At 42.6% G+C, this 12,622-nt stretch overlaps 2 protein-coding genes across 2 annotated transcripts; one reads left to right on the top strand and one right to left on the bottom strand.

The window, feature by feature from the left end:
* Nucleotides 1-110: 110 nt before the first annotated feature.
* On the bottom strand, nt 111-4,474 carry prdm9 (PR domain containing 9). Its single transcript, XM_080049717.1, has 7 exons — nt 4,437-4,474; nt 3,994-4,089; nt 3,823-3,903; nt 3,262-3,533; nt 3,053-3,120; nt 2,723-2,913; nt 111-2,365 (listed from the first exon to the last, which is right to left on the bottom strand). The coding sequence occupies exons 2-7, from the start codon at nt 4,076-4,078 to the stop codon at nt 249-251; spliced, it is 2,814 nt and encodes a 937-aa protein (XP_079905843.1). The 5' UTR covers nt 4,079-4,089; nt 4,437-4,474; the 3' UTR covers nt 111-248.
* Nucleotides 4,475-6,248: 1,774 nt separating this feature from the next.
* On the top strand, nt 6,249-11,629 carry fbxw10 (F-box and WD repeat domain containing 10; the record flags this gene model as incomplete). Its single annotated transcript, XM_080049676.1, has 12 exons — nt 6,249-6,768; nt 7,144-7,299; nt 7,927-8,057; nt 8,182-8,289; nt 8,374-8,480; nt 8,850-9,053; nt 9,187-9,308; nt 9,637-9,791; nt 9,923-10,065; nt 10,226-10,384; nt 10,501-10,694; nt 11,091-11,629. The coding sequence occupies 12 exons, from the start codon at nt 6,249-6,251 to the stop codon at nt 11,627-11,629; spliced, it is 2,538 nt and encodes an 845-aa protein (XP_079905802.1).
* Nucleotides 11,630-12,622: the final 993 nt, after the last annotated feature.

Here is a 12,622-nt window from a genome sequence, read left to right on the forward strand (position 1 = left end):
ATGGTATGTCTGGGTGTTTTTATTTCAAAGCAAGATGAGTGTATTGAGTTCCCATCCATTTTATTGTTAACTGCAACAATCCAATGAATGTTTAAATTTATCTCAAATAATTAATATACATTTTCTACAAATCAAAATTCCTTGGTATGTCATTCATTGAATTTAAATGCTATGTACAGAACATTCAAGAATGCAAGTCGAACATTAAGTGCAATTCAATTTCTACACTGTCACCAATTTAGGGTTGACTACAAGTGCATCTTCTGGTGGTGTCTCCTGAGATGGTAGTTCCTTGAAAAGCTCTTTCCACACTGGGTGCACTTGAACATCCTCTGTCCTAAGTGGAGCATCTGGTGAGCTTTGAGGCTCTGCGGTCGGCTGAAGCTCTTACAACACTCTGGGCAGCTGTAGGGCCTGACCCCCGTGTGCTTCCTCTCGTGTCTCTTCAGGTCTCCCGACTGACGGAAGCTCTCCCCGCAGTGCGTGCACAGGTAGGGCTTCTCCCCCGTGTGGGTCCGCAGGTGCACATTGAGCTGGCCTGTGTACGAGAAGCTTTTGCTGCAGTGTGGGCAGTTGAACGGCTTCTCCCCCGTGTGTATGCGCTGGTGTGTCTTTAGACTGTAGTGGTTGGAGAAGCCCTTTCCGCAGTCGGGGCACAAGTACAGCACCTTCAACTCCTGGAAGCACGGGTGAGTTTTTAACGATTTGCCCGGGACGTTTATTCCACAATGAGGGCATGTGCTATCTTTGTCCTCCTCCTCTTCTATTAGCTGTTCCAAGAGGCCTGATGACTCGGGCAGTGTCAGATAGTCGACGGGGTGATGCCTCTTGATGTGTTTGATCAGGTAGCTCTTCATAGTGAAGGAGAACTGGCAGAAGGAGCACGGGAAAAGCTCCGAAGCGCAGTGGTACTTGTCACACCTGTTGCTCTTTTGATGTTGTTTGAGGTTGCCCGGCGACGTGAAGACTTTATCGCAGCGGTCGCAGCTGTAGGACTTTGCGTTTTCGTGCACCGTCTGCTCGTGTCTTTTCAGGAAACCGGACTTTTTGAAAGTGGCGTCGCACTGACCACACTTGTGCTCTCTCTGAGTACACTTATGCGCTTTGAGATCGTCCGGGTTTCCGTAATTTCTTTTACAGAGATTACAGCTGAAACACTTTCGTTTCGGCAGCTTTCGTTTTTTGGCGGCGGGCGACTCCGGTTCGGCGGAGACACTCTCATTCTTAGCTGGGCTGGTCGATGGCTTCTTGCAAACGGGTGCCTTGCGTTTTGGAGCTATGAGCTTGGTTATGGCTGAAATTTTAGAGCCGGCGCCGAGTCTCCGCGGCCTCCGAGGGGGAGAATTTTGGACTGTTTCAACCATTGACTTTTGAGGATTAAAGTCTGGGTCATTATCATCATTGGCAGACTCCGGATCATCCTCTTGCCTATCCACTGTTGTCTCTTCTGGGGTATGCTCACTTATGTGCTCCTGAAGGGCCTCCACTGAGGAGAAAGCCAGCGTACACACAGCGCAGCTAAAAGGCATGGTGGTGGTGGTGGTGGTGGTAGATTCCTCAGTGTCCTTGATGACTTTTTCTCTTGTTTTGGTTTTTCTTGCTCTTCTGTGTTGCTGCAGGTGCCTGTTCAGATCGTGGTGCTGGCCGAAGCACTTCTGACACACGGTGCAGACGTACGGCCGTATCCTATCGTGCACAAACACTTTATGCTTTTTGAGGGATATTTCGTTTGTGAACCACTTACCACAGTCCGAACAATCGTATTGGGACGATTCCGCCTCTCCTGCAGAGGCATCCTCAGGGTCGGTCAGATCTATAACTTCTTGGAGATCCTCACTTGCATCCTTTTCCTGTGTTTCCTCGGTAACAGCTGGATCAGCCGTGTCAAGAAGTTCTAACGTCAGTGTGTCCTTACCCTTACTGAGGATTTTGCTCTTACTAGTATCTATGTTTTGCACTGGCATCACCCTCAACTTCTTGTGAACTAGCTGGTGTCGGATTAGGCCGGACGCCTGGCTGAAACTGCGCCTGCATTGAGGGCAGCAGTACGGACGTTTGTTAGAGTGCACACAGAGCTTGTGCCTCTTGAGGTGAGGGATTTGCTTGAAGATCTTGCCGCAGTCGCCGCAAGTATTGGACTCTACGGGGTCTACCGGTAGCACCACCAGGGGCGAGTCAGCAGTGGAGGCGGGGCTTTCAGGTTCAGGAGCCTCTGTAGCCTCAGTAGCTGGCGTGGGACAGGGACAGTCTGCTTTGGGCTGTGTGTGGAAGCTTTGTGTGTGTCTCTGGAGAAAGGCCTCTGTGGTGAAGGACAGCTGACAGTCTGAACACAGGAAGACCTGAGATGTCACAGCTGAGTCGCTCTCTATAATATAGAAGAGAAGGAGGAAAAAAATAATATTGCCTTGTAAGAAATGTCCAGTGTAAAGGAAATGATACATGTTCCCTATGGAATTGCATTGATACGGAAGAGCATTACTGCCACAGGAGAGCAAGGTTTTTATTTCATTATGCACTTTGAGAATAAAGTGGAAATAAAATGTTTGGGGAAAAAAGACGAAATACAATGTTAAGAATGAAGAAAAATTAAAATAATATTCCTCCTCTCATTTTGTTCTCTCCTGTGGCCATAATACAGCAGTGAAAGGCTAATGGAAAATAGTAAAAAAAAAAAAAAAAAAAAAAAATCATCAATATTGAGATTTTTTTTTTTTTAAGGTACCTGTTGCATTCAACTTCATCAACCACAATTGGCTCCAGGCTTCACTGAAATGGTTGAGCAGTTTGCTGCTGGGCCACACCATGAGCTCATCTCCTGGGTGGATGGTTCTGCAGCAGTGGAACAGGATGCTACCTTTATACTGCACCGCTAGCAGATTGGTCTCCTCTTTATTGCGAGCACAGTTGACGTACCTGTGTGAGAAGAGAGACGGGGAGAAATATTCGGTGTTACATCAGACAATGTGCAAAGTGAGATTCCACAAAGTTAAAATGTAATGCTTTTCTGTCTGACTGAGTGTTACAGAAAGAGAAAGCGAAGTCAACACATTACCTCATCCAGTTTGAGTGTGATTCTCTGGCAGCATCGATGTACTCAAACTCATCTTTTCCTTTGAAGATCTGCAGAACATTTTAATATTTTCAATACACAATACACACACGTCACAATAACCACAATAGGAAGAATCTATAGAGGACAAGTCGAGACTCAATGTTTATCTTTTCATTTTACTGATTTCAATTGAACACATCCGAGCTTACCTCCCAGGAAAAGTCACTGGCCATTTCCCTTGTTGTCACGTCCCCCTCATATGGTCCAAAATGCATTCCCGGAGAGACTGTAGGGCCGTGATTAATGACCCCGACGCCTGCACTGTGAATACTAGATCTGCCTACCATCAGGCCGTAGGGCAGAGTGAGCAGGGCCCTCTGGGGGACCCCCATGCTCGTGTCAAAGTCAAGAATAAAAGACGGGCCGCTGATGTTAGCCGGATCACTCTGGTCATTGAAGAGAGTCAGACACTCCTCACAATCTGGAAGAGAGAGAAGACGGAAGTTAAATGGTATGCTCAGTTATACATATTACTAGCATGCAAATTAACATGGCATATTGTATTGTAACATCCTCTTATAATAGGTCCATGGTAACATCCCAACTTCAATAGCAACTTCTACTTTTGCACAAAGTAAACGTCACACACTGACAAATTGCTTATTTGTTTTTTCTAATTTGTGGTTTTCCAAGATAATGTGGATACTTTGTATTAAGCCCAACAATGCTGACAATATTATGTACCAAAGTTAATCATTTCTCTTGCTTACAAAAGCCACAAGCCTCTGGGTTATCTTCTTCATCCCCCACAGCGTCCAGTAACCTCTGGATTGGCGTTTCAACTGGTATCACTAGAAGAAGAAAAATACAATTATGTTTGAAACCTGTCACCACGTTAAATGTCAAGCTGTAGCTCAGGGTAATGAGGATAAGTATCACACCTTCAGGAGGAGTGTTGTTTTCTTCTGTCATCACAACCTCCTCGGTGGTCTCGACCCACTCCACGCTGCTGCTCCTGCCCGACATGAGTGCACCCTCTGGGGAGATTCAATCAGTCAGTCAATAAATGAGTCTTTATGACAGCTTCTCACACAAATACAACCAAACATGCTAATACACAGGCAGCTAACGTTAGCATGTTATCCTAGCGCACTAAACATCATACAGCAGCCAATGTAGCCGGCTAACATTACATTTTAGCAACATTGGGACAAGCATGGTCGGTGGAACGATTCTAATATTGCTAATATGATAGCATTATCCTAGCTGTGACGGCTGTGACAGAGTTAGTAACTGCTATGTGGCTATCACAGAAGCATCATTAAGATTAACTCTGGCTTTACGATACAAAACAAAGCATTCCGAGTTTACACTTTGGCCATACTTGTTTATAGACCTTTGCACCTCCTCGACCGGCGGCTGTATTCCTCTAACTGTTTTACGTACTATCGTCCAAAACTTAAATTTAGATGTTCACATATAAACCGGAAGCGAGAAACAAAACTACAGACCGACGATGCGGCCCCGGAAGTAAATAAGTCTACCTTTCAGAATAAGGGCACAAATAAAAGTGGTAACGTTTATTGAAAATAACTTATCAGCGCTATCACCATTGTGTGGGGTATTTTGTGTATTAAATGAAACAGTAATATTACTGTGAAACATACCTACTGTCCTTCAATAGATGAGCCATATTGTTTTTAACGGGGGATATAGTCACCTTTGTCTTCCTCATATGCATCGGCGCCGCTGGTGTAGTGGTATCATGGAAGATTCCCATTCTTTCGACCCGGGTTCGATTCCCGGGCGGCGCACGGACCTTTTGATTTCTTTATCGCAACACTATTCATTTCAATCATTTTGACGTAGGCTAATTTACAAGAACCGCTTCTTCAATGTGCTCACGGGCAAATTCGAGTTTACGACGCTTGAAATGACTTGGAATTAGGCCTATATTAAAGACCACTTTTACAATAACCAAAATTGTAGAGAAAAAATATTCTGGGTTAGGGATATGTTTTGCATAACCATTTGGTTGGTTGTAGGCTACATACATTATTTTTTAAAGTCTATGTTCATACCCAACATGCACTGCGGTGAAATACAAACACATGTATTTCGATTTTGGAGGCTGAAGTTGAGTTTTGAGGATTTTGAGATGGTTTTCCCCCAACAATCTCCAGTTAATATTGTTGATCGTTAATATTGTGTTCACTTTTTTGAGTGAATAGGCCTACATTACGACACCATAGCAGTAGAGTATTTACTGTTTGTACTAATATTGCCAGTTTAAGAATAGCTTATAAAGTCTATCTCTTTTAATTATTTATCCAGTAGGTTTCTCTTAACGTTCTTGTTTCCCTTTTAACCTGTAATTTTTTTTTTTTTTTGGTAAAATGTTTTAATTCTTTTATTTAAATGTTGTATTTTTATCCATGTTTTAAATTTGTTCATGTTTTTTTTGTATTTGTATTCTTTATTTGATTTTAACCCTGTGAAGCACCTTGAGTGGCCCTGTGCCTGAAATGTGCTCTATAAATAAAATTGCCTTGCCTTGCCTTAATGAGAAGCCCCCCCTGATATGATAAAGGAAATGATAAGGTCTAGAGCTATTTGGCTTACATTGTTCTTAGTCCTCCAGACATCATTTCTAGCTTGGATGAGCTAATATTACACAACATAAAATCACAGTGACAAATATTTTTTTTTCAGTTCTGTATGTCATTATTTAATTTCAGGTAGGCTAATTTAAAATAGGCTACACATTGTTATGACTTCTGGAATATTGATTAAACGCATTTTTAAACCAAGTCCATATTGTTTTGATCTTATTCAATGCCTTTTGATGGCATGCCTAAAGTAGGCTAGGCTAGGCAAAAACAAGTTGAAGGACTAGGTTACTTTTTACAACTTGGTGGATAATTCCCATAATATAGTCTAGCCAGCAAACTTACTCAAGTCGAGTGGCGTTTCGGTTGTTTTGTGACAAATGATAATATACAAATACGTTTTATATTATTAGCCTATGATTAGGCTACAACTTATTGTAAAATTGCTCACATAAAACCAAATGGGCTAAAGAAGACAGTGGAACTCGTGGGACCTGTTGACTGGCAACAAGTTCAGAGGAAAAACAACAAACACTACACCTGTTGCCTGGTAACCTCGCCGCCAACCGAGAGCACCGCAAACAACTATGAGCTCCGTTTCATTTGGTGGGAGTGTGTCGGCGCACGAGCTGACCTACAAAGCGGCGGAGGGATGCGTAAACATGTGCGGGATGTGTCCGTCATGCGCCTTCGCCCCCAAGCCACCGGGAACCACTCAGTGTCTGTGGAAAGTGTCGGATGAATTCAAGAGGAGATTCTTGGTGGAGCTGGTTCTACGGTGCAGAAACACGCAAGTCCTCGAGAGCGTCCAAAGCGTGCTGGGTGTGACGTCATGGGGTGTATTCACCTACGCCAGGTCGAGGAGCCCGGTGTTACCAGAGGATTTCCCCTGCAGGAGTCACGTCACGGACCCGGCGCTGGAGGGCAAACCGCTCGGCGTGGACATGGCAGCGATCTGGGACTGGTTCAACAGCAGCCCCGACTGGATGAAATCACGCTATCTTTGCCGGCTTTTCTCAATGTGTTACCCAGAGCTGTTACGCATGGTCGCCAATTTGACGAACGTGCTTCTGGTCAGACAAAAACGAGGGTTTCTGCAATTTAATGGTACGCAAAGATCATGATTAGACAGTGCCGCTTAGTTTAGGAATAAAAAAAACAATGTCTGATACTTTTTTTTAATCTGTTGCAAGATATATAAAATAACCTATTTAATTTATTTATTCTAGAACAGATAAAAGTCCTGTGCAAATTTGAGCTAGGCCTATATTTAATTTAAACTGCATTTCCTATGGGTACCGCTAGATGTCGGTGAAGGTTACATATAGCCTATGCCTTCACTTGCACAGTTAGCTAGAGATGGTTTCTCAACACATTTGGTGATTTTATAAAACAAGATATTTGCAATTTGCTCAATAACACACTGGCTTAGCATTGTTAAATAAATGATCAATAATTGCTATCATGTGATCATCTTTTCAGTGAGTGGACGCGATAAAGGTCGATATGACGGTGAGGTAGACTCAGAGGACCCTGCTCTCATGGTGGTTCCTGGGTCCTCAAAGTCTGTGTCTGGAGTGAGTCGATACCGAGACTTCATAAGCTGCCTGCCTGTTGATCTGGCAAAGAGGATACTAGGTAAGTCAACACATAGTATACAATGCTGTCTATGTTCACTGATAATTTGCAGTTCTTCAACAGAAAAGACATTTGCATTCTTGGTATGCCTATATTCAATGTATTTCAGGTTTTCTGGTACGTTATCTTCATTCAAAATAAACATTGCACTTCAAAATACTGTATCCTGATGCAACAGTCAAACAGCAGTGTCTGTTAGTGTCTATTGACTTGTTAGTAGCCTATACATACACAAAGCCATTCTAATGGTACTATGGAGATGCAATTAAACCACTCAAGAATGCTCTTGTTAAATCAGCTCCATTCAAGTGGGTATCCCTCGGATGTAACAACAAAGCCCTGCCAAGCAACAAATTCCCCATCTACTACTGTGACGTCTGTCTGCTCCTCATTTTTACTTATAGTAGGCTACTATTGTGCGCACACACACACACACACACACACACACACACACACACACACACACACACACACACACACACACACACACACACACACACACACACACACACACACACACACACACACACACACACACACACACACACACACACACACACACACACACACACACACACACACACACACACACAACACTACACTGTACATGTGTGTCTGTCCTACCAGGTCTGTTAGATGAGGAAACTCTGAGACGCAGCCTGAAGGTCTGTCGATACTGGCAGCACCTCGCGCAAGAAACCATGGAGGACGTCAAGTTTAGGAAAGTTTTTCAAGATCAGATTAAAACGATGATGAAGGTGGGGTATTTGTGTGTTTACATAACTTAGAAATAATGACCATCAAGTATTCCAAAGTTGTTGTAGTCGTTAGATTATATTAGAAATAAATACATAATCAGTAATTGTTTTTTTCTTGTTCTAGAGGTTCAGAGGCATCAATTTAACCAGTTCCACTTACGCCAAAATCGTTGAAGTCCCCGTCCCTGTCGAGGATAATGAAAAAGTGGATATTTCACCTAGCATCCATAAGGTCAACACATCATACCCTTACTTTTCTAATATTTTGTTTTTGTACCAGACATACAATTGTCGATATGTGCATTGTCTTTCACAGGTCAAGCCATTTAAAGAAGCTTATGCCAAAATCAAAACTAAGATGGTGAAAATGGAAGAGCGAAATGTCTTTTGTGGTGCATTTTTCACCAAGGTGCTGCTGAGCAAGTAAGTGTGTATAAGTAAGGTGTTTCATGTTGCTGGAGGCATATTTAAAATGCATTGTGTGTAGAATGTATTGTCATTTAGAACAGACTTGGTACAAATAGAATATTATATTCATAAGTATGTTTTAATAAGTGTGTAATTGCTTCAAAATAAGGTAGAGATAAGAAGATACCTTGGTGAATGCGCCTTTTAAATCTACATAGGAGCTGCGAAGGCCACCATAGCTTCTGTAAATAGCAAGGGAGCACTGCAATCTAGAATCTCACCACTAGATGTTTTTAAAAAAAAACTCCAAAAACTGTAAAAGTCAAAAATAAAACTGAAAAAAAAAAAAAAAAAATCCCAAACAAATTTGGTTGTGTTGAACAGAGAGGACCATCAGCGTGTGGTGGACTACAGAGGTGGATCTCTGATGGCCATGGGCTCCAAAGACCGCGTGGTTTATCTGTTCTACGTGGCGTCAGGAACAGAACTGGTGTCTGTGCTGAAGGGCCACGTGGGCAGCATCCGGGCCGTCCTGCTGTACGAGGAGAGAGACATGCTCATCACTGCCAGCTGCGACGCAAGTATCAGGTGCATGTCACCATAATAATATCTCAAAATGATGGTTCTAATTCATACACTGCTGAACATTCCTGAGTTGATAGTGTGGGTGTGTTTATTTGATGGTTTGGTCACACCTGTCTGTCTGTCTGTCTGTCTGTAGGTGTTGGGATGTGACGACGGACAGGTGCGTGATGATGCTGTACGGTCACACTGGCACCGTCAACTGCCTGGACGTCCTCGGCGACAGACTTGTCTCAGGAGCTAGAGACTGTCTAGTTAAAGGTAAGCAGCCCTTTGAAGGACTACATTATTGTCCCCATCTAGGATTTTATCCTCAGAAATGATAGCTTATAACTTTTTTTTTTAATAGTGCCAAACTTGCTTCTGTTTGGTCCAATACAACTTCTACCAATCACAATTGCCAAATGGTGAAAGAACAGTGGTGAGATGCAGAAGGTGAAGCTCCTTACAAGCTGGCGCAAAGGCATGTTACAAACTGTAAAAACCTGGAAGATGGACCAACCTCTCAGAGTTTAACACTTCCTATAACCCTGCTGACACATTTTTATAATAACTCAAATAATCTGTCTATTTTCTAATGTTTTGCCAGTGTGGAGTCTACAAACAGGGAAGCAGCTTGAGGAATATATCTTTAAACACTCCAGTCCTGTCCAATGTGTGAAGATCAGCACAAAAGCCATCTATAGCAGCAGTGATCGGGGTTTTATCAAAATATGGGACATCAAGAACGCATCTCTGCTGAGGGTGAGAAGATCAGTCATGTGTTGAGAACAATTTATATTATATATATGATCCTGTGTGTCCTCAACATTTGATAATGGTTTGCATTTGTTTATACTGTTATTAAGTTCACTAATGTACTATTTTCCCTGAAGGTGATCGATGCCCACAAGAGCTCAGTGAAGTGCCTATTCTTCGATGAATGGCACTTTCTATCCGCAGACTTAAGCGGTCAGGTCATGGCCTGGAGCATCAACTGTAAAGCCAAAGAGTGTCTCATGACCTACAACCACCCAAAGTAAAAGCAAGAAAAGTTTGGAGCCAATGGTCCCAGAAAGTGACTTCAACATGTTTATGTTAATTGTATACAATTATAGTGTTGTTGCAAATGTTTTAAATATGTATATATATTTAACTGATAACCTTCAATGTTGAATTGAATGTCTTGTTTTGTTCAGGGAAGTGAAATCCCTGACTCTGGTCTACCTGCGTGTCATCACTGGCTGTGCCGACGGGAAGATTCGCATATTTGATTTCCTCACCGGAGATTGCCTGAGAGAAATCACGGCGGAGACTGAATTCGGCCGAATACAGTCCCTGCACTTCCACGAAAACAGGTCAGATGCACTGTCATGAAAGCATTAATTTTTTTTATCATTGTATTATATAAGTGGTGTTCAGATGTATCCATGCAAGTATGGCCCTCATATTTTGTTTCTACGCCCTCCGATAGTTTATTAGTGAACTCGACATCCAGCGTGAAGCGCTACCAGTTCGCCAAAGTGTTCTGGGATTATGCAGAGTCAACAGAGGGGGGCCAAGGTGACATAGTGGCTCACGATGGTTTAGTTTCTAAGAAATCTCCAGCTCCGCTCAATCAGTTGGCAAAGATTGCTTCACCTACCCCAAAGAAATGTGGAACGCCAAGTAAGCACGCTCAAATTTGTGTCAAAATTAGTAGAAATAAATTTAAATGGAATTGTTCAACCTTTTTTATTTTAAGCTTGTTGCTTCAATCTCAGGTTCAAGACAAGGTGACAGAAACCATGCCTTAAACCGTGCTTGCATTTTTGGAGAAGAAACTGGCAAAGGTTGTTCATCGCTTGTTAGCTTAGCTCAAATACTGGTAGTCAATGGGAAGCTAACTAGCAATAAGTGACCTTTGCCCATTTCTTATTCAAAAATGCACACACAGTTAATGGAATGGTTTATGTTGCCTTGTCTTGAACCTGAGAGTGAGGCAAAAAGATAAAAAAAAAAAAGTTGAACTTCTCCTTTAAAAATAAGCTTTTCCGTGTTGTAATTGAATGTTGTCCTTCTTAGCCTTTACTAAACAATCAGTGAGGATCAGTGAGAAGGCAGCGAGTGCACGGATAAAGAAGAGGGGTCTCCACCATCCTCCGACGCGCGACTCTATCCTCCTCCGGGTTAACACCATGCAGTGCACCGGTGAGCTCAGCATTAACATGGAGTGCAACGCCAGGCTCCGAGATTCCTGGGCTCCTCGAACGCCTCACGACCCTCAGACAACTCCCCAATGGCACACACATGACGGTCCTACGAGAAGGCTCAAGACCTGCGTTCCACTGTTAAACAGAGCTGCCAATCAAAATATGACAAACGCGATCAAAGGTAGAGATATCTCCACTGCTCCCGCCCACATGAGGAGACGTCCCTCTGTACTTCCTAAAAACCCTCCCAGTGCAATGAGGAGGGCGAGTAGCTTCACTGCATTTGCCACAGAGGGGCTACAGTGCTTGCGGATCACAAGACCACAATCTGCTCCAGAACACCCCAAGCAACTGGGTACAAAGTTACCCAGGATCAGTTCCCTGGGTCCATTCAGAAAGGACTCACAGTGACAGACACAGTGCAAAAACTGTCCAAGAGGGACAATAAGCAGGAGAAAAGACTTATTAGTTTTTAAATGATACAATGTGTCTGCAGAACCCCATCAATACTGGAATTAATATGTTATTTTGTAGTCCATTTTTCTTTTAAATGTGATGTTCAATCATACGTCCACTAGGGTTCAGTATTGCACCATATGGTGCTGTACCAAGGGCTATTATTATACAGTAGTTTTGCAGCAAGCTTTAAGTTAAAAACTTAATTTAGAATTTGTTAAGTTTAATTATTTACCAGTAAGTTACATTTTGTTTAAATTTTTGTTCTGCTTACATATACTATATTGTTTACCATTTACAAATTCAATGAATCTTAATATTGGGAGGGAGAAGCACACAGTTTAGTGCACTTTTTATGAAAATATGTTAAATAGTTTTCTTCTAAAGTTTGCAGCAGACCTACTTGAAATAGAAAATGTGTATTTTCACATTATAATAAATGATCTCCTACTGTAGTCCTTCTCCTACAAAAAATAGCTTAAAGTTATATTCTCAGATTCCACCAGTTACAATAATCTGTACCAACCTGCTTTTACATTTTTCATTAAGGTAGGATATTTATCCAATAACTTTTCTTTCGTTAATGAATTATCTTGAAAAAGAAACTGTCTCCTTCATCAATCAAGCAACAACCGATCTTCACTGGTACTTCAAACAAGATGAGTGAAGCCCTCAGACCTAGTGGAGTTTGTCCCATCCAGAGAGAGACCTTTCACCCTGCCACCTGCCCTCTAGCCCTGTGCCTCCAGGGCATCATTAGGGGCGAGGGGGTGGAAGATCAGGGAGAAGGTCCTCTGCTTTTGACAGCAGCAGCCCAACAGCTGGGCACCCCGCGAATAACAAAGGGTTTATGAGGAGAACTGACTGGGTAAGACGTCCCCTCTTTGGAGAATCTCTTCTTTCGGGGGTAACGCTCCGCCGCTAACTAATTTGGTTTGTGGATAATGG

Source organism: Ammodytes marinus (assembly GCF_949987685.1).
Source record: "Ammodytes marinus genome assembly, chromosome: 20".
Taxonomy (NCBI): Eukaryota; Metazoa; Chordata; class Actinopteri; order Uranoscopiformes; family Ammodytidae; genus Ammodytes; species Ammodytes marinus.